We start from the raw sequence: 26,432 nt of genomic DNA, 5'->3' as shown, positions 1-26,432 counted from the left end.
TTAATTAACACGACTCGGAGACGCTTCTCGGGCATGAGCTTCAAGAAGCGCTGACACTTCCGTAGCGCATGGATGCCTCTACACACCCGGCATCTAAAAGAGTCCGTTCCTTGACGTTGATTGGATGCCTTCGTTGACGGTGCCATGCTGGTTCTCTACAGAGGAGTGAACTGGAGAATAAGATGTAGGACAGGTGTTATTATGTGATGATTTTGTTTTGAAAGCGGGACTAGTTGCTTTTAAGGATTAGTCGGTGGTGCTATTTGCCTCAGTAGGAAGAATGACCAATTAGGCTATTGGCCTTCGTATGACACCACGAGCGGTAAGCACGTCCACTACGCGGACCTTGTCATCTGTGGCTTGGCAAGCCAGCTGGACTCGGCCAAGGCGCCATTCATTTATTGGTGTGTTATCTTCCTTGATAATCACCATATTACCGACTTGGAGGTCCCTTGTAGGGGACTGCCATTTGTTTCGCTTATGGAGCTCTTTCAAATACTCATTCTTTCACCGTAAGCAAAATTGCTGGTGGAGCGCAATGAGTCGCTGCCAGCGGTTAATTATAGAAATAGCGTCTTCTTTGATTACTGGCTCGTTAGTTGACAGAAGAGGGCCACCAACTAGGAAGTGGCCTGGACTTGGAGCCAATAAATCAGTCGGATCTTCCGACATTGGAGAGATTGGCTTGGAGTTAAGGCAGGCTTCAATCTTGGAGAGGAGAGTCGCGAACTCCTCAAGTGCCACTTGCTTCCCACAATCCGCCCATGTGAGGAGCGCCAGGAGGATTGAAATGCCAACACAAGTTTTGATGGCTATGCTTGGATAAGATGAGCTCTTTGGTCGCTTGCAAGAAATCTCTCGAAAGAACGGATGACGCTCCCACAAATGTTTTCCCATTATCGGAGTACATCTGTTGTGGAACGCCACGTCTTGCGATAAATCGCGAAAATGCGGCCAGGAATCTCTCCGTGGTTAGATCTGTGGTTGCTTCTATATGGATTGCTTTCGTGCTGAAACACACGAAGACGCAGACATAACCCTTGATAATTTTGCATGCTTGACCAATGTAGCTTTTAATATCGAAAGGTCCGGCAAAGTCTACACCCGTATGTGTGAAGGGTCGGGAAAAGGTTGATCTCGCCCTTGGGAGTTCGCCCATACGTTGGGTCTGGAGTCGTCTACGGTGTATTACACAGACCTTGCAGGAGCTTATGGTAGATTTTACCAGAACCTTGAGCTTTGGGATCCAGTATTTGGCTCTTATGAGGCGCATTACCAACTGATTGCCTCCGTGAAAACAAATGAGGTGGGTAAATCGGACCAGGAGGCGTGAAAAATCACAATTGGCCGGAATGATTATGGGGTGTCGCTCATCATAGCCTAAAGAGGTTGACGCTCTCACCCGTCCACAGGATCGCAGAATACCCCTTTGATCGATGAAAGGGGTTAAATTGCGAATGCTGCTTGATCCTTGAATTGGCTTCTTATCGAGCAAACAGCTATACTCCTTAGCGTTGAGTATACTCGATAAGTCGAAACTGAACTCTCGTAAGTTCTTCATTACGGAGCTCGGCGGGAAAGTGGATCGCTGGATTTCTACAGCGCTGGATAAAGCGACAGACAGTCGAATCTGGAGAATCGTTCCAGAAGGTTATAGGAGGGTAGCTGTGAGACATTGCACTTCACTGCGCGTTGTTCAATCTCTGTCTCAAGTAGCGTAACAGGAACTGGCCATTGGTTTTGTGGTAGTTGTAACCATTCCGGTCCATGCCACCACAAAGTGCTGCCCAATAGGTCCCGAGGAGAAACCCCCCGACTAGCTAGGTCAGCTGGGTTATGTTCGGATCGAACATGGGACCATTTGCAATTGATTGATGATATCTCGGCTACCCGGTTAGCTACAAAGGTAGACCATTTGCATGAAGGTTTATCCAACCAGGCAAGAACAATAGTGGAGTCTGTCCAATTAAAATGTTCTTTACTCTGGATGGGGAGCTGAGGAATAAGAGCCGTGGTGAGCTCGGAAAGGACGGCGCCACACAGCGCTAAGCGTGGTAGTGATACCGTCTTAACTGGCGCGACTCTCGTTTTTGTTGCGAGAAGGTGAGTGGTTGATCTCGACGCGCAAAAAAGTGCAGCACCATATGCGCGCTGGGACGAGTCGCAGAAGCCGTGAAACTGCACCTTTGCCTTTTGCTGAAAATCGACACATCTTGGAATACGGATCTCTTCGAGAGAGGGATAGTCGGTTAGGAAGTCATGCCAACGTTGAGCGAGATCTTCCGGCAGTGAATAATCCCACCCCAGCTCTTGGAGCCAGATCTCTTGCATGAAGATCTTTGCTCGAACTATCACAGGTGCTAGCCATCCAGCAGGATCGAACAATTTCGCAATCTGTGATAGTACTTCACGTTTAGTGAGCGAAGGTTGAGATACCATTTTGGACGGAGCAAAGAAAAACTGGTCTGTTGTGGCTCGCCATCGAATGCGTAGCGTTTTAGCGACGCTGGCCTCGTCGATTTCTAAGAAATCTGCACACAGTAAGTGGTCCCTTGGTATTCCTTTTAACACTTCCTTTGTGTTGGATGTCCACTTTCTCAGAGGGAACCCAGCTCTGTCGAGTTCCAAGCGGAGTTCTGCAATGGCTGAAATTGCTTGTGGCTTCGTGTGTGCCCCTGCTAGAACATCATCGACATACATATAATTTTCAATTATATCGGATGTGATGGGACAATGTTCTCGTAATCACGAGCAAGTTGACGGAGGACCCAGATTGCGAGGTATGGGGCACAGTTTACCCCAAAGGTAACTGTATTGAGTTCGAAGTCGCAAAGTTCTTCGTTCTCATTGCGAAATAGTATTCGTCGGTAGGGCGTATGTCTTGGATCGACCTGGATTTGCCGATACATCTTGGTTATATCGGCATTGAAAACGTAAAGGTAGAATCGCCAATTTAGTATCTGAATCGTCAGATCGGATTGGAGTACTGGTCCCGTGTGAAGGATATCATTTAGAGTTTTGCCATTGGAAGACGGGCTGGAGGCTTTAAACACAACGCGAACCTTTGTTGTGGTGTTGTCGGGTTTAAAAACAGCATGATGCGGCAGGTAAAAATTATTGGGGTTGCTGTTTGGAGAGACTTGTGTCATATGACCTAAGTCGAAGTACTCCCGAATCACGGAGTCGTACTGCTCTTTCAAAGGATGGTTTCTTTTTAAACGATTCTCGTTCTTTAGAAACTGAGCTAGTGCGATAGATCTTGAATGTCCTAAGTCTATGTGATTAGGTTCTTGGAAAGGTAGAGTGACTACATATCTGCCATTCTCGTTCCTTGTTGTTGTTCGGATGAAATTACTGTCACAAAAGGAGTCGGAGCTCTTTACCAGTTTGACTGGAATGTCCTCCACCTCCCAAAATGTTGTGAGAATGACGTCTAATTGCTCTTCTTGAGAGACAGATATTGAGTCGAGAATGACGAGATTGCGGTGGATGCGGTCTTTGAAACTGCGCCTGTTAAAATCCACCCGAAAATAGTTTCCTGGCCCAGCAGCGTGCCGCCCGTTAGTATGGACGGTAGGATATCAGCGCCAATCAGCACATCTATCTGCGAACTCTTGTGGAAATTAGTGTCCGCTAACTGGAGTTTTGGCAGGGTTGTCAATAAACTTTGGGGGATCGAACATGATGTAGATTCCCTGCCAAATATGGTAGGACGTAGGCTGATGCCTCGATTTGGATACGAGGCTTGGAAGGACAGCCAATATTAAAATGGCAGAGCTTGCGAGGCTGGGCTACAACAGCTTGATTTAATCCCGATACTTGTGCCTGTACGGATTTGTACGCCAGCTTTATCAGGTGGAAGAGTCGCTCGGAAATAAATGTTGCCTCTGATCCCGAGTCGATCAGTGCACGAGCTGTATAATTTACACCCAAATGGCGAACATATATAACAGCCGTACTTAGGAGAACACCGTGGGTGTTAATTGCAACATAATTGTGAACTTTCGTTTGTTGGGATGGAGTGGACTGTATGGATTGATTGGAGGGAGCTGTTGCTTGTAGCATGGAGACTACTGTAGGGCTCAATTGTGGAGTGTCACTACGATGCAAGAGCGTATTGTGACGACCCTTGCACGTAAAACAGTTGTGAGCACTTTTACAATCCCTTAACTGATGACCCCTAGCGAACAGTTCAAACATAGTTTTCGCTGTTTGATGTAAGTTGCCCGTTCGCTGACGGGCATTTGGAGAAATCGTGGGCACAGACGGATAGGGTGATTCTCCCTGGAGCACAAATTGCAGGCTTGCGGCTTGTTAGCGACCTTATTCTCAAATGAGTTAAGCCTTCTAGTGGTAGGAGTGCGCTGGAGTATTTGCGCTTGGCTTAAGCTCTTCTATCGCTTCTAGAGTGCGATAGCGTTCTAAGAGAAAGGCGTTCGTCTCAAGCCAAGATGAGATGACGTTTTTTCTGGAGATTGACTGTTCCCATAAGGAGAGTGTTAATTTGGGTAATTTGGAGGAACATAGGAACACGAGGATACAGTCCCAGTTTTCTATGTTGATTTCGGATAACTCCAGAGATGTTAAGCAACCTTGAATGGTGCTCTGAAGTTCCTTAAATGCCGTTCCAGACTCTTGGGAGATTGTCTGCAGGTTGAAAAGAATCTTGAGCTGGCTGTTGACTAACAATTTTCGGCCCAGGCTGATCGGAAGCCATCGTTAGTCAAAGGTGACTTCGATACAATCGCCTGAGCCTCACCGCTGGTTTTCGCATTGAGATGGAATAATTTCACGACCTCTGATAACCTAGGATTATTTATGTAAATTGCGGTAAAGTTCTAGAAATGTTGGCCAACGTATGTAATCTCCGCTGAAGATTTCTGTGTCGCAAGGAGGTAAGCGACACGTGGTGGGAACATATATCGGAATGGTGGACTGAGCTTATGGTCTATTTTGGGCGTTAGAGGTATCGATTTTCTCGCTAAGTTTAGCGGCGCATCTCTCATCTCTCCATGAACCAATAGTCGTACTTGGACTGCGTAACTGAAATGGTTTCCAGTGAACCGGCTTCCGAGATTATTGTTGAGACGACCTCGTACTCTTTTTCAACCTTGTCCCACAAGGCTCGTACTTGGTCCACGTATAGAGAGACGGGTCAGAGCCTCCAGGAGTGTTTATTTATGCCTCAAACTGACTAAGCCGATCAGTGACAGCAATAAACTTGATTAAGGCCGCGTCTGTCATATTTTGGGCCGTTTTGGTATTAGCTCGGGTGAAAATCGGACTAGATCTAGTGCTAATGGTTGCCTTAATGCGTCCGACTGCAGTGGTCAGGGATGCTTCGCTTTTAGCCTTGGACGGCGGGCGACTGATTTTTATCAGTGGACTTGGCCTCGAACTAAGAGGTGCCTTAACAGTTCCCCTTGGCGTGGACGCGGATGATTCGCTTTTAGTCCGGGACGATGTTTCCCTTTCGACTCTAAGGGCTGCTGTTGGAGACGGAGAAGTTCTGGTGGTGCTTGCGGACGGAACTGCTAATTGATGCTTTGTTTCTTCCCCTTTGCCAGTTGGCATACTAGGCGGAAGCGCTTGGGTAGGAAAACAAAGGTGCTCGTTTCTAGTAGTAGAGGTTGCGATGCTTAAAACAAAGAAACACTGCAATGGCGGTACAGGCAAATAATCGAGTTTATAATTCGATTGAGATTGTGGAAGATGTAAATAATTTTGCTTAAATTAAAATTTATTTGATTTAATTAATTTAATTAAATTTATTTGACTTGGTAATTTAAAAAATACGATTATTTATTAAACACGGGAAATAATAATAAAGAATTCGATGCTCGTTTTCGATAATTTTATTATTATATTAGTCTTTGAATACGATAACGGTTGGTTTATTTTTACTTTTTTGTGGTACTCATAATATACCCACTATTGTGGCTGAGTACACACACCACACAATGTAGAACTTCGAAGTTAATGTGTAGTGTTTTTGATTATTTACAATAAATTAGTAGTATTATTAATCTATTAATTATGATTGTTGTGTTTTTATTTGGTTAGTCTCGAAACAAGAGTAATTGTATGGGAATGTGTGCAATTGCATAAAACGTGTAATTGGAGTACGGATCTGCAGGTGTGGTTTTTACATATGTGTGTGGTTGAAATTGCAATTTATTACTATAATATTGCTGTGGATTGTGCACTAAAAAATATTATATGTGGACACACATAGTACATATGATTTGTGGATTTATTTATCGGATGTATGTTGGTATGTGGTTGCACAAATATATTCGTTTTCACTATGCACAATTATAAGTGAAGAAACTGAATTGGAGTTTGTGTTTATGTTTATTAAATAATAAGGTTAAATATAGTGTCTATTCAAAATGCAGGTGGGCAATTATATTCGGATTGAATATATGTGTGTATATATATATATATATGTATGTACAATACGTGCTGGTGAACCTGGTGTATGCTTGTGTGTCGGACCAAGAACATGAATTAACAATATTAATTGGGAAAGAATATTGTGAAGCAACTTGTCGGATTAAGTGCGGACACGTGATTAAAATAAAAAAAATTTTTTTTTTTATAGTTAGGAAAGTACACGAGTGCGTACGTATGTACATACAAAAAATGGTGAAGTGGATTTCTTTTGTTGTTGGAAGTAACTAACACAAAATTTAAATAAACTGTTATTATTTAAATAAACTTGTTTATATGGTTTATATATGATCCGGCTCGAAGAACCAATGTTTGTGGGGGTGGCGTCAGATAAATAATCCTTGATTGTAACTGGTGATAGAAGCACTTTATTAGAATTTTCTGCTGCATGCAACAAACTCTCCTGGTTAAGTGATTTTACATATTTTTGGTTGGAGTGATGGAGGTGGAAAGGAGACCACAAGGAGAGTTCTGAGCGCATCTGGGATCGACTTAGTGAGTGAGTCTCTCTCAGTGAGTGAGTCTGACTCACTGAGTGACTCTCTCACACTGAGTGAGGCTCAGTCAATGCTGTGTTCACACTAGCACTGAACTGGCATGAACAACAACAACTTAATTTTCGTCCGATCGTTCCTATGGCAGCTATATGATATAGTGGTGCGAACTTAAAAGGAGTTTTTATATATATGAGGAGTATAGTAAAACTGATAAATGCCGAGTTTGGTCTTAATAGGATTTTGCATATGAACGAGGAGTAGAGTAAAACTAATTATTGCCGAGTTTGGTCAAGATATCTTGAAAAACAATGTTTTTCCGATCGATCGTTCCTATGGCAGCTATATGATTTAGTGGTGCGAACTTAAAAGGAGTTTTTATATATATGAGGAGTATAGTAAAACTGATAAATGCCGAGTTTGGTCAAAATATCTTGAAAAACAAAATGTATTTTCATTCAACTTAATTTTCGACCGATCGTTCCTATGGGAGCTATATGATACAGTGGTCCTATTTTAATAGAATTTTGCAAATATATGAGGAGCATAGTAAAACTAATAAATGCAGAGTTTGGTCAAGATATCTTGACAAACAAAATGTTTTTCATACAACTTAATTTTCGACCGATCGACCGACTATATGGAACAGCGGTCCTATCTTAATAGAATTTTGCATATATATGAGCATAGTAAAACTAATAAATGCAGAGTTTGGTCAAGATATCTTGAAAAACAAATTGTTTTTTCATACAACTTAATTTTCGACCGATTGTTCCTATGGCAGCTATATGATATAGTGGTCCGATCTTAATAGGATTTTACCTAAATATGGGGAGTGTAGTAACACTAATTAATGCCGAGTTTGGTGAAGATATCTTGAAAAACAAATTGTTTTTTGATACAGCAACTTAATTTTCGACCGATCGTTTCTATGGGAGCTATATGATACAGTGGTCCTATTTTAATAGAATTTGCAAATATATGAGGAGCATATTAAAACTAATAAGTGCTGCGTTTTGTCAAGATTTCTTGAAAAACAAAATGTTTTTTCATACAACTTAATTTTCGACCGATCGTTGCTATTGCAGCTATATGATACAGTGGTCCTATCTTAATAGAATTTTGGATATATATGAGAGGCTTAGTAAAACTAATAAATGCAGAATTTGGTCAAGTTATTTTGAAAACAAAATGTTTTTTCATACAAATAAATTTTCGAACGATCGTTCCTATGGCAGCTATGATAAAGTGTTCCGATTTTAATAGGATTTTGCATATAATTGAGGAGCATAGTAAAATTAATAAATGCCGAGTTTGGTAAAAACATCTTGGAAAACAAAATGTTTTTTCAAACAACAACTTAATTTTCGACCGATTGTTCCTATGGCAGCTATATGATTTAGTGGTCCGATCTTAAAAGGTGTTTGTAATATATGAGGAGTGTAGTAAAACTAATCAATGCAGAGTTTGGTCAAGATATCTTGAAAAACAAAATGTTTTTTCATACAACTTAATTTTCGACCGATTGTTCCTATGGCAACTATATGATATAAAGGTCCGATCTTAATAGGATTTTGCCTTAATATGAGGAGTGTAGTAAAACTAATCAATGCAGAGTTGGGTCAAGATATCTTGAAAAACAAAATGTTTTTTCATACAACAACTTAATTTTCTACCGATCGTTCCTATGGGAGCTATATGATACAGTGGTCCTATTTTAATAGAATTTTGCAAATATATGAGGAGCACAGTAAAACTAATAAATGCAGAGTTTGGTCAAGATATCTTGAAAAACAAAATGTTTTTCATACAACATAATTTTCGACCGATCGTTCCTATGGCAGCTATATGAAAATTGTTTTTTGATACAACAACTTAATTTTCGACCGATCGTTCCTATGGCTATATGATATAGAGGTCCCATCTTAACAGGATTTTGCCTATAGTAAAACTAATAAGTGCTGAGTATTGTCAAGATTTCTTGAATAACAAAATGTTTTTTCATACAACAACTTAATTTACGACCGATCGTTGCTATTGCAGCTATATGATACAGTGGTCCTATCTTAATAGAATTTTGGATATATATGAGAGGCATAGTAAAACTAATAAATGCAGAGTTTGGTCAAGATATCTTGAAAACAAAATGTTTTTTCGTACAACTTAATTTTCGACCGATCGTTCCTATGGCAGCTATATGAAACAGTGGTCCGATCTTAATAGGATTTTACATATATATGAGGAGCATAGTAAAATTAATTAATCCCGAGTTTGGTAAAAATATCTTGGAAAACAAAATGTTTTTTCAAACAACAACTTTATTTTCGACCGATCGTTCCTATGGCAGCTATATGATTTAGTGGTCCGATCTTAAAAGGAGTTTGTATATATATGAGGAGTATGTAAAACTAATAAATACCGAGATTGGTCAAAGTATCTTAAAAAACAAAATGTTTTTTCATACAACTTAATTTTCGACCGATCGTTCCTATAGCAGCTATATGATACAGTGGTCCTATCTTAATAGAATTTTGCATATATATGAGCATAGTAAAACTATTAAATGCAGAGTTTGGTCAAGATATCTTGAAAAACAAAATGTTTTTTCATACAACTTAATTTTCGACCGATCGTACCTATGGCAACTATATGATATAGTGGTCCGATCTTAATAGGATTTTTCGACCGATCGTTGCTATGGCAGCTACATGATACAGCGGTCCTATCTTAATAGAATTTTGGATATATATGAGCATAGTAAAACTAATAAATGCAGAGTTTGGTGAAGATATCTTGAAAAACAAAATGTTTTTTCATACAACAACTAAATTTTCGACCGATCGTTCCTATGGCAGCTATATGATATAGTGGTCCGATCTTAATAGGATTTAACCTTAATATGGGGAGTGTAGTAACACTAATTAATGCCGAGTTTGGTGAAGATATCTTGAAAAACAAATTGTTTTTTGATACAACAACTTAATTTTCGACCGATCGTTCCTATGGGAGCTATATGATACAGTGGTCCTATTTTAATAGAATTTTGCAAATATATGAGGAGCATAGTGAAACTAATAAATGACGAGTTTTGTCAAAATATCTTGAAAAACAAAATGTTTTTCATACAACTTAAATTTCGACCGATCGTTCCTATGGCAGCTATATGAAACAGTGGTCCGATCTTAATAGGATTTTGCCTTAATATGGGGGGTAAAACTAATTAATGCCGAGTTTGGTCAAGATATATTGAAAAATAAATTGTTTTTTGATACAACAACTTAATTTTCGACCGATCGTTCCTATGGGAGCTATATGATACAGTGGTCCTATTTTAATAGAATTTTGCAAATATATGAGGAGCATAGTGAAACTAATAAATGACGAGTTTTGTCAAAATATCTTGAAAAACAAAATGTTTTTTCACACAACTTAATTTTCGACCGATCGTTCCTATGGCAGCTATATGAAAATTGTTTTTTGATACAACTTAATTTTCGACCGATCGTTCCTATGGCTATATGATATAGAGGTCCTATCTTAACAGGATTTTACCTATATATGAGGAGTATAGTAAAACTAATAAGTGCTGAGTTTTGTCAAGATTTCTTGAAAAACAAAATGTTTTTTCATACAACAACTTAATTTACGACCGATCGTTGCTATTGCAGCTATATGATACAGTGGTCCTATCTTAATAGAATTTTGGATATATATGAGAGGCATAGTAAAACTTATAAATGCAGAGTTTGGTCAAGATATCTTGAAAACAAAATGTTTTTTCGTACAACTTAATTTTCGACCGATCGTTCCTATGGCAGCTATATGAAACAGTGGTCCGATCTTAATAGGATTTTACATATATATGAGGAGCATAGTAAAATTAATTAATCCCGAGTTTGGTAAAAATATCTTGGAAAACAAAATGTTTTTTCAAACAACAACTTTATTTTCGACCGATCGTTCCTATGGCAGCTATATGATTTAGTGGTCCGATCTTAAAAGGAGTTTGTATATATATGAGGAGTATAGTAAAACTAATAAATACCAAGATTGGTCAAAGTATCTTAAAAAACAAAATGTTTTTTCATACAACTTAATTTTCGACCGATCGTTCCTATAGCAGCTATATGATACAGTGGTCCTATCTTAATAGAATTTTGCATATATATGAGCATAGTAAAACTATTAAATGCAGAGTTTGGTCAAGATATCTTGAAAAACAAAATGTTTTTTCATACAACTTAATTTTCGACCGATCGTTCCTATGGCAACTATATGATATAGTGGTCCGATCTTAATAGGATTTTTCGACCGATCGTTGCTATGGCAGCTACATGATACAGTGGTCCTATCTTAATAGAATTTTGGATATATATGAGCATAGTAAAACTAATAAATGCAGAGTTTGGTCAAGATATCTTGAAAAACAAAATGTTTTTTCATACAACTTAATTTTCGACCGATTGTTCCTATGGCAGCTATATGATATAGTGGTCCGATCTTAATAGGATTTTACCTTAATATGGGGAGTGTAGTAACACTAATTAATGCCGAGTGTGGTGAAGATATCTTGAAAAACAAATTGTTTTTTGATACAACAACTTAATTTTCGTCTGATGGTTCCTTAGTCAGCTATATGATATAGTGGTCCGATCGAAAAGGATTTTGCACATATATGAGGAGTATAGTAAAACTAATAAATGCCGACTTTGGTCAAGATATCTTGAAAAACAAAATGTTTTTTCATACAACTTAATTTTCGACCGATCGTTCCTATGGCAACTATATGATATAGTGGTCCGAGATTAATAGGATTTTGCCTTAATATGGGGAGTGTAGTAAAACTAATCAATGCAAGGTTTTGTCAAGATATCTTGAAACACAAAATGTTTTTTCATACAACAACTAAATTTTCGACCGATCGTTCCTATGGCAGCTATATGATATAGTGGTCCGATCGAAAAGGATTTTGCATATATATGAGGAGTTTAGTAAAACTAATAAATGCAGAGTTTGGTCAAGATATCTTGAAAAACAAAATGTTTTTTCATACAACTTAATTTTCGACCGATCGTTCCTATGGCAACTATATGATATAGTGGTCCGATCTTAATAGGATTTTTCGACCGATCGTTGCTATGGCAGCTACATGATACAGTGGTCCTATCTTAATAGAATTTTGGATATATATGAGCATAGTAAAACTAATAAATGCAGAGTTTGGTCGAGATATCTTGAAAAACAAAATGTTTTTTCATACAACTTAATTTTCGACCGATTGTTCCTATGGCAGCTATATGATATAGTGGTCCGATCTTAATAGGATTTTACCTTAATATGGGGAGTGTAGTAACACTAATTAATGCCGAGTGTGGTGAAGATATCTTGAAAAACAAATTGTTTTTTGATACAACAACTTAATTTTCGTCTGATGGTTCCTTAGTCAGCTATATGATATAGTGGTCCGATCGAAAAGGATTTTGCACATATATGAGGAGTATAGTAAAACTAATAAATGCCGACTTTGGTCAAGATATCTTGAAAAACAAAATGTTTTTTCATACAACTTAATTTTCGACCGATCGTTCCTATGGCAACTATATGATATAGTGGTCCGAGATTAATAGGATTTTGCCTTAATATGGGGAGTGTAGTAAAACTAATCAATGCAAGGTTTTGTCAAGATATCTTGAAAAACAAAATGTTTTTTCATACAACAACTAAATTTTCGACCGATCGTTCCTATGGCAGCTATATGATATAGTGGTCCGATCGAAAAGGATTTTGCATATATATGAGGAGTTTAGTAAAACTAATAAATGCCGAGTTTGGTCAAGATATCTTGAAAATCAAAATTTTTGTTAACACAGCAACTTAAGTTTCATCCGATCGATCCTATGGCAGCTATATAATATAGTGGGCCGATCTTAATAGGATTTTGCCCATATATGTGGTATAGTAAAAAAAATAAATGCCGAGTTTTGTCAAGATATCTTGAAAAACAAAATGTTCATACAACAACTTAATTTTCGACCGATCGTTCCTTTGGCTATATGATATAGAGGTCCCATCTTAACAGGATTTTGCCTATATATGAGGAGTATAGTAAAACTAATAATTGCCGAGTTTTGTCAAGATTTCTTGAAAAACAAAATGTGTTTTTATACAACTTAATTTTTAACCGATCGTTCCTTTGGCAGCTATATGATATAGTGGTCCGATCTGAAAAGGATTCTGCATATATATAAGGAGTATAGTAAAACTAATAAATGCCGAGTTTGGTCAAGATATCTTAAAAACAAACAACTTAATTTTCGTCCGATCGTTTCTATGGTAGCTATATGATATAGTGGTCCGATGTTAATAGGATTTTATACATTATTGAGAAGCATAGTTAAACTGATAAATGCCGACTTTGGTCAAGATATCTTAAAAAACGAAATTTTTTTTCATACAACTTAATTTTCGACCGATCGTTCCTATAGCAGCTATATGACATAGTGGTTCGATCTTAATAGGATTTTGCCCATATATGTGGTATAGTAAAACTAATAAATGCCGAGTTTGGTCAAGATATCTTGAAAAACAAAATGTTTTTTCATACAACTTAATTTTCGACCGATAGTTCCAATGGCAGCTATATGATATAGTTTTCCGATCTTAATAGGATTTTGCCTCTATACGAGGAGTACAGTAAAACTAACAAATGCCGAATTCGGTCAAGATATCTTGGAAAACAAAATGTTCATACAACAAGTTTATTTTTGACCGATCGTTCCTATGGCTATATGATATAGAGGTCCCATCTTAACAGGATTTTGCCTATATAGGAGGACTATAGTAAAACTAATAATTGCCCAGTTTTGTCAAGATTTCTTGAAAAACAAAATGTTTTTTCATACAACTTAATTTTCGACTGATCGTTCCTATGGCAACTATATGAAACAGTGGTCCGATCTTAATAGGATTTTGCATATGAGGAGCATAGTAAAATTAATTAATGCCGAGTTTGGTAAAAATATCTTGGAAAACAAAATGTTTTTTCAAACATCAACTTAATTTTCGACCGATCGTTCCTATGGCAGTTATATGATGTAGTGGTCCGATCTTAAAAGGAGTTTGTATATATATGAGGAGTATAGTAAAACTAATAAATGCCGAGATTGGTCAAAGTATCTTAAAAAACAGAATTTTTTTTCATACAACTTAATTTTCGACCGAGCGTTCCTATAGCAGCTATATTACAGTGGTCCTATCTTAATAGAATTTTGCATATATATGAGCATAGTAAAACTATTAAATGCAGAGTTTGGTCAAGATATCTTGAAAAACAAAATGTTTTTTCATACAACTTAATTTTCGACCGATCGTTCCTATAGCAGCTATATGATATAGTGGTCCGATCTGAAAAGGATTCTGCATATATATAAGGAGTATAGTAAAACTAATAAATGCCGAGTTTGGTCAAGATATCTTAAAAACAAAAAACTTAATTTTCGTCCGATCGTTTCTATGGTAGCTATATGATATAGTGGTCCGATGTTAATAGGATTTTATACATTATTGAGAAGCATAGTTAAACTGATAAATGCCGACCTTGGTCAAGATATCTTAAAAAACGAAATTTTTTTTCATACAACTTAATTTTCGACCGATCGTTCCTATAGCAGCTATATGATATAGTGGTTCGATCTTAATAGGATTTTGCCCATATATGTGGTATAGTAAAACTAATAAATGCCGAGTTTGGTCAAGATATCTTGAAAAACAAAATGTTTTTTCATACAACTTAATTTTCGACCGATAGTTCCAATGGCAGCTATATGATATAGTTTTCCGATCTTAATAGGATTTTGCCTCTATACGAGGAGTACAGTAAAACTAACAAATGCCGAATTCGGTCAAGATATCTTGGAAAACAAAATGTTCATACAACAAGTTAATTTTTGACCGATCGTTCCTATGGCTATATGATATAGAGGTCCCATCTTAACAGGATTTTGCCTATATAGGAGGACTATAGTAAAACTAATAATTGCCCAGTTTTGTCAAAATTTCTTGAAAAACAAAATGTTTTTTTATACAACAACTTAATTTTCAACCGATCGTTCTTTGGCAGCTATATGATATAATGGTCCGATCTGAAAAGGATTTTGCATATATATGAGGAGTATAGTAAAACTAATAAATGCCGAGTTTTGTCAATATATCTTGAAAAAGAAAATTTTTGTTAACACAACAACTTAATTTTCGTCCGATCGTTTCTATGGCAGCTATATGATATAGTGGTCCGATCTTAATAGGATTTTGCCCATATATGTGGAATAGTAAAACTAATAAATGCCGAGTTTGGTCAAGATATCTTGAAAAACAAAATGTTTTTTTATACAACTTAATTTTCGACCGTTAGTTCCGATGGCAGCTATATGATATAGTTTTACGATCTTAATTGGATTTTGCCTCTATACGAGGAGTACAGTAAAACTAACAAATGCCGAATTCGGTCAAGATATCTTGGAAAACAAAATGTTCATACAACAACTTAATTTTTGACCGATCGTTCCTATGGCTATATGATATAGAGGTCCCATTTTAACAGGACAACAACTTAATTTTCGTCCGATGGTTCCTTAGGCAGCTATATGATATAGTGGTCCGATCCTAAAGGATCTTGCATATATATAAGGAGTATAGTAAAACTAATAAATGCCGACTTTGGTCAAGATATCTTGAAAAACAAAATGTTTTTTTATACAACTTAATTTTCGACCGATCGTTCCTATGGCTATATGATATAGAGGTCCCATCTTAACAGGATTTTGCCTATATATGAAGAGTATAGCAAAACTAATAATTGCTGAGTTTTGTCAAGATTTCTTGAAAAACAAAATGTTTTTCATACAAGAACCTAATTTTCGACCGATCGTTCCTATGGCAGCTATATGATACAGTGGTCCTATCTTAATAGAATTTTGGATATATTTGAGGAGCATAGTAAAACTAATAATTGCAGTTTGGTCAAGATATCTTAAAAACAAAATGTTTTTTGATACAAATTAATTCTCGATCGATCGTTCCTATGGCAGCTATATGATATAGTGGTCCGATCCTTATAGAATTTTGCCTGTATATGGGGAGTAAAGTAAAATTAATATATGCCGAAGTGTTTTTCATACAAGAATCTATTTATTTTGCCTATATATGAGGAGTATAGTAAAACTGATAAATGCCGAGTTTGGTCAAGATATCTTGACAAACAACATTTTTTTCATACAAAAACTTAATTTTCTACCGATAGTTCCAAATGCAGCTATATGATGTAGTGGTCCGATTTTAATAAGATTTTGCATATGTATGAGGAGTATAGTAAAACTAACAAATGCCGAATTTGGTCAAGATATCTTGAAAAACAAATTGTTTTTTCATCCATCAACTTAATTTTCGACCGAACGTTCCTATGGCAGCTATATGAATTAGAGGCCCTATCTTAACAGGATTTTGCCTATATATGAGGAGTATAGTAAAACTAATATTGCCGAATTTGGTCAAGATTTCTTAAAAAAAAAAAATGTGTTTTCATATAAAAACTTAATTATCGACAGATCGTTGCTATGGCAGCGATATGATATAGTAGTCCGATCTTAATGGGATTTTGCTTCTATATGAGGAGTATAGTAAAACTAGCAAATGCCGAATTTGGTCAAGATATCTTGAAAAGCAAAATGTTTTCTCATATAAAAACTTAATTTTCGCCCGATCGTTGCTATGGCAAAACTAACAAATGCCGAATTTAGTCAAGATATCTTGAAAAACAAAATTTTTTTCATACAACAAATTAATTTTTGACCGATCGTTCCTATGGCTATATGATATAGAGGTCCCATCTTAACAGGATTTTGCTTATATATGAGGAGTATAGTAAAACTAATAATTGCCGAGTTTTGTCAAGATTTCTTGAAAAACAAAATGTGTTTTCATACAACAACTTAATTTTCAACCGATCGTTCCCTCGTCAGCTTTTTGATATAGTGGTCCGATCTGAAAAGGATTTTGCATATATATGAGGAGTATAGTAAAACTAATAAATGCCGACCTTGGTCAAGATATCTTGAAAAACATAATTTTTGTTAACACAACAACTTAATTGACTTGAAAACTAAGGACATAATTTTATCCATAGGAGATTAAGTTTTACTAACAAATGAAATAGGCCATAATCTAGATTTTAGATTTTATTTATCTTATAAAGTAGAAAAAATAAAAACAAACAGTTTATAATGATTAAGGTTAAACAATTTTAATTCAAAATATATTCAATATGCAAAAATATATATAGAAAAACAAAAAAATTTATATATATTAAATGCATTCTTAACATAATATATTTTCAAATTTAATTACACAAAAAATATGTATAAATACATTTTTAATATAGATAAGTAAAATAACTCCACTTTGTTACGTCATTTTTTAAAAGGAGGGAGATGTAGTATGCGCATATATCGACAATATACTGTACTAAGAGCTCATCATAAATATAACAGCAACACCATGTTGCATTACATAAACAAAACCAATTCAAGTGAGCGTGAAATATGATCATCCACTTATCAACTACGCTAAGTCAGCATTCCCACGCTGACCGCCAGTAGCATATATATATTCGATCATAAGACTCTCTCGCTCTCTTATACTGATAAGACATATAAATATATGCAGCCGCTGCGCTGCCGGCTACGCCTCAGCCTTAAGCACTTATGTACATACTAAATTTCATAAATACTAAATACTACATTTTATGTGGGAATCAGCAAAGCGGTGCTCAATTACTTTACATATGTGCCCAGAATTGAAAGCGTTGGCTTCATTAGCGCAACCAAGAAAACAGAGTTGGGCTTTAAATTTGTGCCGGTACCTGCTTCTCCGGACGTTCCACTTTGGAAGCTTATTTCCTTGGATTTTTCAGCTGCCATAGCAGGATATTTCATTTATTTATTTATTTATAAATAAACGACAAAACGAGTGTCGTCCTCATTATTCAATAGGTTATACAATAGATAATAGAATTATATGCTAAAAGCCTAGTTAAAATGGTCTAAATAGCATCACCGCATCACAGAAAATTGTAAGTAGGAAAAAAGTGTTCTTAAGTAAAATTAAAAATAATCTTAATTTGCTATATTAATAAAGAAAATAAAATAAATAGGAAAAATTAAAGTAAGAAGATTGTTAATAAAGTAAAGCAATGTAAGTTAGATAAAGAGTGTTTAGTAGATAGGACAAAGAGTAAAGTAATGGGAAATCACCGACCCGGTGGGGGAAAATTTTTCAGCCTGTCCGGCAAACTATGCCCCTGCTCATAGATGGGAATGGTCAGCGACTTCCCGAAGGTATCCTGAAAGCAACGATTTTATTAGGGGTAGAGACAGTTCTGTAGAGAAAACGTGATGCAAACTATTATAATTTTTACATAGCACGCGAAAAGGATTGTGCATAGCGTAGTCTGTTGTGCACGTAGATAGAAATAAGGGGCGATAATTTCTGGTTGGTCTAGCTGGAACAGAGAATTGAAGCCGCCCTAGCAGAAAAGGAGAATCTATGCCGCCAATAATCAACTTATGTAGAAGGACAACACCGAGAATTGTCCTACGGTTGGTTAACGACGGAAGGTTGAGAAGAAGCAGTCTGCTGGAGTAGAATGGCATGTGGAGACCAAATGCAAGAGCAGTATTTAAGGATAGGGCGAACAAGAGAGATGTACAGAAGTTTTGTTATAAAAGGATCGTTAAACTCTTTAGACCATCGTGTAATGAATCCAATTAAACCATTTGCTTTAATAACGATGGTATCTATGTGAAGATTGAAACAGAGGTTAGAATCAAAAATAATGCCTAGATCCTTAACTGTTAATATACGTTGCAAAGGGATATTGTCGATTGTATAACTGACAAGATAAGGTGTAGTACGATTAAATGCCATAAGCATACACTTTGAACAATTTAGATGCAATTGATTGGCCGAAGACCATAGTAGCATAGCGTTCAAATCGTCTTGTAGACGAGAATGATGTAGGGGATTAGTGTATGATAGAAAAATTTTGACATTGTCCGCATACAGAGGGGAGATCATTTATAAAAAGAGTAAGGAGTAAAGGTCCAAGATGACTACCCTGAGGAACACCAGAAGTAAAGTGAACCCGTTTAGAGGTAGTCAGCCTCAGCATTACTCTTTGGGTCCTACCTTTTAAATAATAATTAATCCAAAGCAAAAGAGACGGAGGGAAACCTATTCGGTCAAGCAAAATGTCATGGTGCACAGAGTTAAGCACCTTACTGAAGTCAGTTTAAATGACATCAGTTTGCATTTTTGAAAGGAAAGCATCATTTACCAAGGAAGTAAACCGATTCTTTACGAATCCATGTTGAACAGGGGAAACAACTGATTTATAGAAATGCTGCAAATTCGAATTGATTATTTTTTCAATTATTTTAGGAATAGCGAACAGTTTTGCAATGCCCCTGTAATTTTGTATATCAGACTTCCCACCTTTCTTGTGAAGAGGAATGATATAAGATTCTTTCCAAAGAGATGGAAAGACAGAAGTTTCAAGGGATAGATTAAAAAGCAGTGAATAATGACCAAGAGACGTTCGGCAAATTAAAATCACATAACACCATAATTATGTCATTATCACGCACGTGTGAAGAAACTTCTTTAATACAAGTAATATGTTTCATATAAACTAGAATATCAGAAGGAGGGATGAAAGAGCATGTTATATAGATATTCCGTGTAGAAAAAGACATCTTAACTGAGACAATCTCAGCGTAAGTTGGCGTACTAAAACAGAAAAGTTCTGACTGGAGAGTGGCTTTAACGGCAATTAACACACCACCACCTCGTCGAGTCGGCCGATCATTACTATACAAAACAAAGTTATTCGATAAAATCTCAAAATCAGATATGGTTGAGTTATGTTATTATATCCGATTCAAAGGAAGTGCTAACTATGAAAAGATTTTGAAGCTTTGAAATGAGACCTCTAACATTCTGATAACGAATAAAGATTTGGTCAGAAGATGAAGCTAGTTTTTTGGGGCAGAAATGGTACCCTGTATTGAAGGTACTGAAAGGGTGAAAGGCTGGTTACGCTTTTATACGGCGAACATGGCTAGATCGTCTCGGCTATTGGTGCTGATCAAGAATATATATACTTTATGGGGTCGGAGAAGCTTCCTTCTGCCTGTTACATGCATTTGGCTTTCGCACAAGTACAATATACCCTTGTACCCATTTTTAATGGGTTCAGGGTATAAGAAAACGAAAATTGTGGTGGCTTTAAAAGGGCGGCGAAGCGAGGCAAATTCGCTCCCAAAGCGAATGACAAAGCTTATTGCGCTCTGTCTCCGCCCCAAACCTAACTTACACTAAACTTCATGTTTAAAATTCAATTTATAAGTCAAAGCGCGGATCTGCGGCAACACCGGCTACCATGAAGTGCTTGGGGCCTTCATTCGACGGGTAGCCGAGCCAACTTGTGGATCAGGGCGTGGCGTCAGAGCCTCGCCATCGCTTGGGTCCTCGCTTCGGGCCTGGAATGGAATTCGGCTTCTACCGTCGGCTGCATACCGTCCATAAGAGTAGGTCTTTGCAGACTTCACACCTGCCTCCTACAGACCACCGAAGTGGGGAGTTCTTCCCGACATGAACGCAAACTCGCATCCGCTATTTAATGCGAACTCGCGAATCACGTCGATCTGCTGGTAAATTTCACATAATTTGTGTTAGCAGACGAGGTTTGCATTTAAAGCCACGGATGCATGACCTCACTGTCCGACGAAAGACCTCTTGCGCAGATCTACGCCAACAGTAAGAAAACATTTGTGTATTATATAAATGAAAAATTTGTTTTTTTTTAATCAGTAAATAAACAGACAAGTTAATGATTCTTTAGAACTTTTACATTTTCACAAATAAGTAGTGAGGAGGTAACGGTAGCTATAACAAAATATAAGTGATCTGTAAATACTTTGGTAGAAGCAACATGTTACATTTTGTGTCCTTAGCCGCTTAAAGAATTTAAATATCGGTGCTTTTGAATACTTAGAAATGGGACAAGTTGCGATTATTGGAAGCAAACTCTGACCAAAGCTAGGAAGGTCTGAATCTGGACAATCCCTAGCTGGTAGGTTTCGGAACGCTTTGTGCTAAAATTTATAGATATTACCTTTCCACGCAGTACACGCTCATGGAAAATTGAAATCTAGTCTTGACCATGATTCAAAATAAAGTATCGAATAACCAAGTGCTAAAATAAAAGGTTTTGTCCCATGTTCTTCTCGCTTTGAAAATCTGGAAGCTAGAGTAAACTTTCGTTTATTAAACCATTGGCCCGCATTTGTCACCCAAGAACCTATCAAAAGAATTTTTCAAAGATCCATGAGAATGATCTTTGGAATCGATCGCCGTTTTTCGCCAATTTGCCACAGTTGCGGGTGAAATTTATCAAATCGCTAAAACACGTATTCAATTATATAGATCTTTAAAAATAAGTGAAAAGCAAATCTCAGAAAAGATCTTTAAATCTTTCCACTTTCCATCGAGGTAGCTTTGGTTTTGCGATGTGAAATGTGAAAGAAGTCTTAAATAATTTTTCATGTAGATATCCTTGGAAATGAATATGATGCATTTTCACAAAGGTGAAATACCCCTTAAATGAATTTAAACAAAGATCTTTTGAAAATGAGTTTGGGCCAATCGGATGGTAACCAAAAGATTCATACAAAAGTTGTTCCTTATTTTTCTACAAATGCGGATGGAATATCCCGCTTCAGCTTTTCAGCTTCCGAACTCTTACCGTTTGGGCAAACAATTGACAAACAGTTAAGGGATAAACAGTTTTATATATCGACATCACAGTTTAAAATAAAATGTATACTTTTAGATAGACGGTTTTTACAAAATACTCTTAGCATCTCTGCATTTGTACAACACTGCAAACTAAATGAGAAACAAAATATGTGTGCTATCAGTATAACATTTGAAAGCATTCGATTATATTAAATCTAGTCTTGAATACCTCAAACAACCTTTTTGATATTATCTAGTTACATCGGAATACTTACGTTTTCTAGCATTTTGTTAAACATAACTTGAAGTCCTTCAACTTTATCACAATCATCTTGTGGAACAAATATATGAAATTGAGAGAACAGCGCATATGTGTCTATAATCAACTGCAGGCTTAGGTCCATTCTGCGAATAAACAATAGATGTGATAAATGTATATATATTTGCCAGATAAATATTATTTATTAATTTCAAAAGACAATCCTTTTGCAGAGAATCGAGACTAACCAATAATGTGTGGTCAATAAATATGATGAGTGATAACACAGTTTGCCCAAAACCTACTTTCATTCATTACCCAAAAAACCTACCTCACTAGCACATTTTTAAAACAGAAATGTGTTAAAACAAAAAAGAAGTTCTAGTCGGAAGCTCCCGACTAGGGAATTCCAACACCAAATGCCGCTCGCGCTACGTTCGTAGTAATCGTTCAAAGTAATAAAGCTAAATGAAAACGAGAAAGAAGGGCTGTCTTCGGCACGCCGAAGATCTAATACCCTTGCAGACCCAATCTTTTCATTATGCTCATTGTGCTTTGCCCGTATCTAAGAAGTACCGGGAAAATAGGAAATGCCGAGTTTGGTCAAGATATCTTGAAAAGCAAATTTTCATACAAGAATCACCCAACACCATAATTAGGTCATTATCACGCACGTGGGAAGAAACTTTTTTAATACAAGTAATACGTTTCATGTAAACTAGAATATCAGAAGAAGGAGGTATATAAGAGCATGTTACATAGACATGCCGTGTAGGAAAAGACACCTTAACTGAGACAATCTCAGCGTCAGTAGGCGTACTAAAACAGAAAAGTTCAAACTGGAGAGTGGCTTTAACGGCAATTAACACCCCACCATTTTATCTTATTTTGTCTTATTGGTCTCAGTGGTATATATTATTGGTCAGCGGTACCTCCGAGGATATATGGACTACCAAAAATACACAAGGAAGGAACACCACTGAGACCAATATGTTCTTCCATCGGATCTCCATCTTACGGGCTGTGCAAATATATAATACAAATATTAAAAAATCTGACAATGGACTCTAGGTACAACATCAAGAACGCGGTAGATTTTAAAGACAGAGTCAACAACTCCCAGATTAGAGAAGAGGAAACATTAGTATCTTTTGACGTAGTATCCTTATTTCCCAGCATACCAATAGAATTAGCACTTGACACAATAAGACAAAAATGGACCAAATTAGAAGAGCACACGAATATACCGAAACAACTATTTATGGACATAGTTAGATTTTGCATACAGGAAAACAGATATTTCAAATACGAAGACAAAATATACACACAACTTAAAGGAATGCCAATGGGATCACCGGCTTCCCCAGTAATCGCAGATATATTAATGGAGGAACTGTTGGACAAGATTATAGATAAATTAAAAATAAAACCAAGACTCTTGACCAAATATGTAGATGACCTTTTTGCCATAACGAACAAAATAGACGTGGAAAATATTCTAAAAGAATTGAATTCCTTCCACAAACAGATAAAATTTACAATGGAATTAGAAAAGGACGGGAAATTACCATTTTTAGACTCTATTGTAAGCAGAATGGACAACACACTCAAAATAAAGTGGTATAGGAAACCCATAGCCTCCGGACGAATACTCAACTTCAATTCAAACCACCCAAAGAGTATGATAATCAATACAGCACTAGGCTGTATGAATAGAATGATGAAAATATCGGACACAATATACCACAAAGAAATTGAACATGAAATCAAAAAACTCTTGACCAAAAATGACTTCCCCCCAAATATAATCAAAACATTATTAAAAAGACGACAAATCGAAAGAAAAAAGCCAACAAAACCTGCTAAAATATACAAATCACTAATATATGTACCACGACTATCAGAACGCCTCACAAACTCAGACTGTTATAACAAACAAGATATAAAAGTAGCACACAAACCGACGAATACATTACAAAAATTCTTCAACAAGATAAAGTCGAAAATCCCGATGATCGACAAAAGCAACGTCGTTTACCAAATACCATGTGGCGGGGAAAACAACAACAAGTGCAATAGTGTCTACATAGGTACAACAAAATCGAAGCTAAAAACAAGGATTAGTCAACATAAATCGGACTTCAAACTAAGACATCAAAATAATATACAGAAAACAGCACTTATGACCCATTGTATAAAAAGCAACCACACACCAAATTTTGATGAAACAACAATCTTACAACAAGAACAACACTATAACAAGCGACACACATTGGAAATGCTACACATAATTAACACACCAACCAACAAACGACTAAACTACAAGACAGACACAGAAAATTCCGCTCACTTGTACAGACACCTCTTAAACAGCCAGACAACCTCAGTAACAATCTCCACGTCAAAAAGCTTAGACGTGTAAAATAATGTATGTAAAATGTTCGAAATAATGTTTAATTTATTGTATTATAATTGTTAATTGTTTTTTGTATCTTGGTGTTAGTGCCCTGAAGACGGTTTGCCGATGTACAACCGAAATATATCGGAAGAAAATTAAAATAAAATTGTTTTCATTGTTTGTTTTAACAAACACGGACCTCGAGCCAGCCAACAAATAAATATATGCAAAATACTATTAAGATCGGACCACTATATCATATAGCTGCCATAAGAGCGATCGGTCGAACTCCAGGTTTTTGATTAAAAACCTTTTTTGGTTATCAAAATATCTTGACCAAACTCGGCATTTATTATTTTCCCAGTAGTTCTTAGATACTGGCAAAGCACTATGAGCATTATGATAAGGTTGGGTCTGCAAGGGTATTAGATCTTCGGCGTGCCGAAGATAGCCCTTCTTTCTCGTTTTTATACCCCTTCAGAGGGTATTATAATTTGTCGTGAAATATGTAACGCATAGAAGGAGACATCTCCGACCCCATAGGGTATATATATTATTGGTCAGCATCAACAGCCGAGACGATATGGCCATGTCCGTCTGACCGTTTGTCCGTCTGTCTGTTTCTATACGAACTAGTCCCACAGTTTTAAAGCTATCTTAATGAAACTTTGCAGAAGTCCCTTTTTCTGTTGCACGCAGCACATATTTTAAAACCAGTTGGATCAGACCACTATATCATATAGCTGCCATAGGAACGATCGGTCGAAAGTAAAGTTTTTGTATGAAAAAACATCTTGGTTATCTAGATATCTTGACCAAACTCGGCATTTATTAGTTTTACTATGCTCCTCATATATATGCAATATCCTATCCAAATCGGTCCACTATAACAAATAACTGCCATTGGAACGATCGGTCGAAAATTAATTTGTTGTATGAAAAACATTTTGTTTTAAAGATATCTTGACCAAACTCGGCATTTATTAGGATTACTATAGTCCTTATTTATAAGCAAACTCATATTAAGTTCGGACCACTATATCATATAGCTGCCATAGGAACGATCGGTCGAAAATTAAGTTTTATGAAAAAACATTTTGTTTTTCAAGATATCTTGACCAAGCTCGGCATTTATCAGTTTTACTATACTCCGCATATATAGGCAAAATCGTATTAAGAACGGACCACTATATCTTATAGCTGCCATAGGAACGATCGGTCGAAAATTAAGTTGTTGTGTGAAATACATTTTGTTTTTTCAAGATATCTTGACCAAACTCGGCATTTATTAGTTTTACTGTACTCCTCAAATATATATATGCAAAATCCTATTATGATCGGACCACTATATAAAATAGCTGCCATAGGAACGATCGGTCGAAAATTAAGTTGTATGAAAAACATTTTGTTTTTTAAGATACTTTGACCAAACTCGGCATTTATTAGTTTTACTATACTCCTCATATATATACAAACTCCTTTTAAGATCGGACCACTAAATCCTATAGCTGCCATAGGAACGATCGGTCGAAAATTAAGTTTTTGTATGAAAAACATTTTGTTTATCAAGATATCTTGACCTAGCTCGGCATTTATTAGATACGGGCAAAGCACTATGCGCATTATGAAAAGGTGAGGGTCTGCAAGGGTATTATATCTTCAGCGTGCCGAAGATAGACCATCTTTCTCGTTTTTGTTTTTTTATACCCTTGCAGAGGATATTATAATTTTGTAGTGAAATAACGCATAGAAGGAATCATCAAAAATTATGTTGTATGAAAAAATATTTTGTTTTTCAAGATGTTTTGACCAAACTCGGCATTCATTAGTTTTACTTTACTCATAAATATGCAAAATCCTATTAAGATCGGACCACTATATCGTAGCTTAGATACGGGCAAAGCACTATGCGCATTATGAAAAGGTGAGGGTCTGCAAGGGTATTAGATCTTCGGCGTGTCGAAGATAGCCCTTCTTT

The 26,432-nt window shown here is 36.5% G+C and overlaps 1 protein-coding gene across 1 annotated transcript in view; it reads right to left on the bottom strand.

Annotated features, from left to right (window-relative positions):
• The window catches only part of LOC115768531 (dynein heavy chain 5, axonemal-like), a 72,280-nt gene extending 50,079 nt beyond the window's left edge, over positions 1 to 22,201 (bottom strand). Inside the window, exon 1 of the mRNA XM_030713119.1 lies at positions 22,073 to 22,201. Within this exon, the coding sequence (XP_030568979.1) occupies positions 22,073 to 22,201 (129 nt within the window). The remainder of the gene's footprint in view (positions 1 to 22,072) is intronic.
• Between the last annotated feature and the right edge of the window lie 4,231 nt (positions 22,202 to 26,432).

The sequence above is a fragment of the Drosophila novamexicana genome, unplaced genomic scaffold (genome assembly GCF_003285875.2).
Source record: "Drosophila novamexicana strain 15010-1031.04,08,12 unplaced genomic scaffold, DnovRS2.1 tig00001815-arrow-arrow-pilon, whole genome shotgun sequence".
NCBI classification, from domain to species: Eukaryota; Metazoa; Arthropoda; class Insecta; order Diptera; family Drosophilidae; genus Drosophila; species Drosophila novamexicana.
This window is presented reverse-complemented; position numbering and strand designations above follow the sequence as displayed.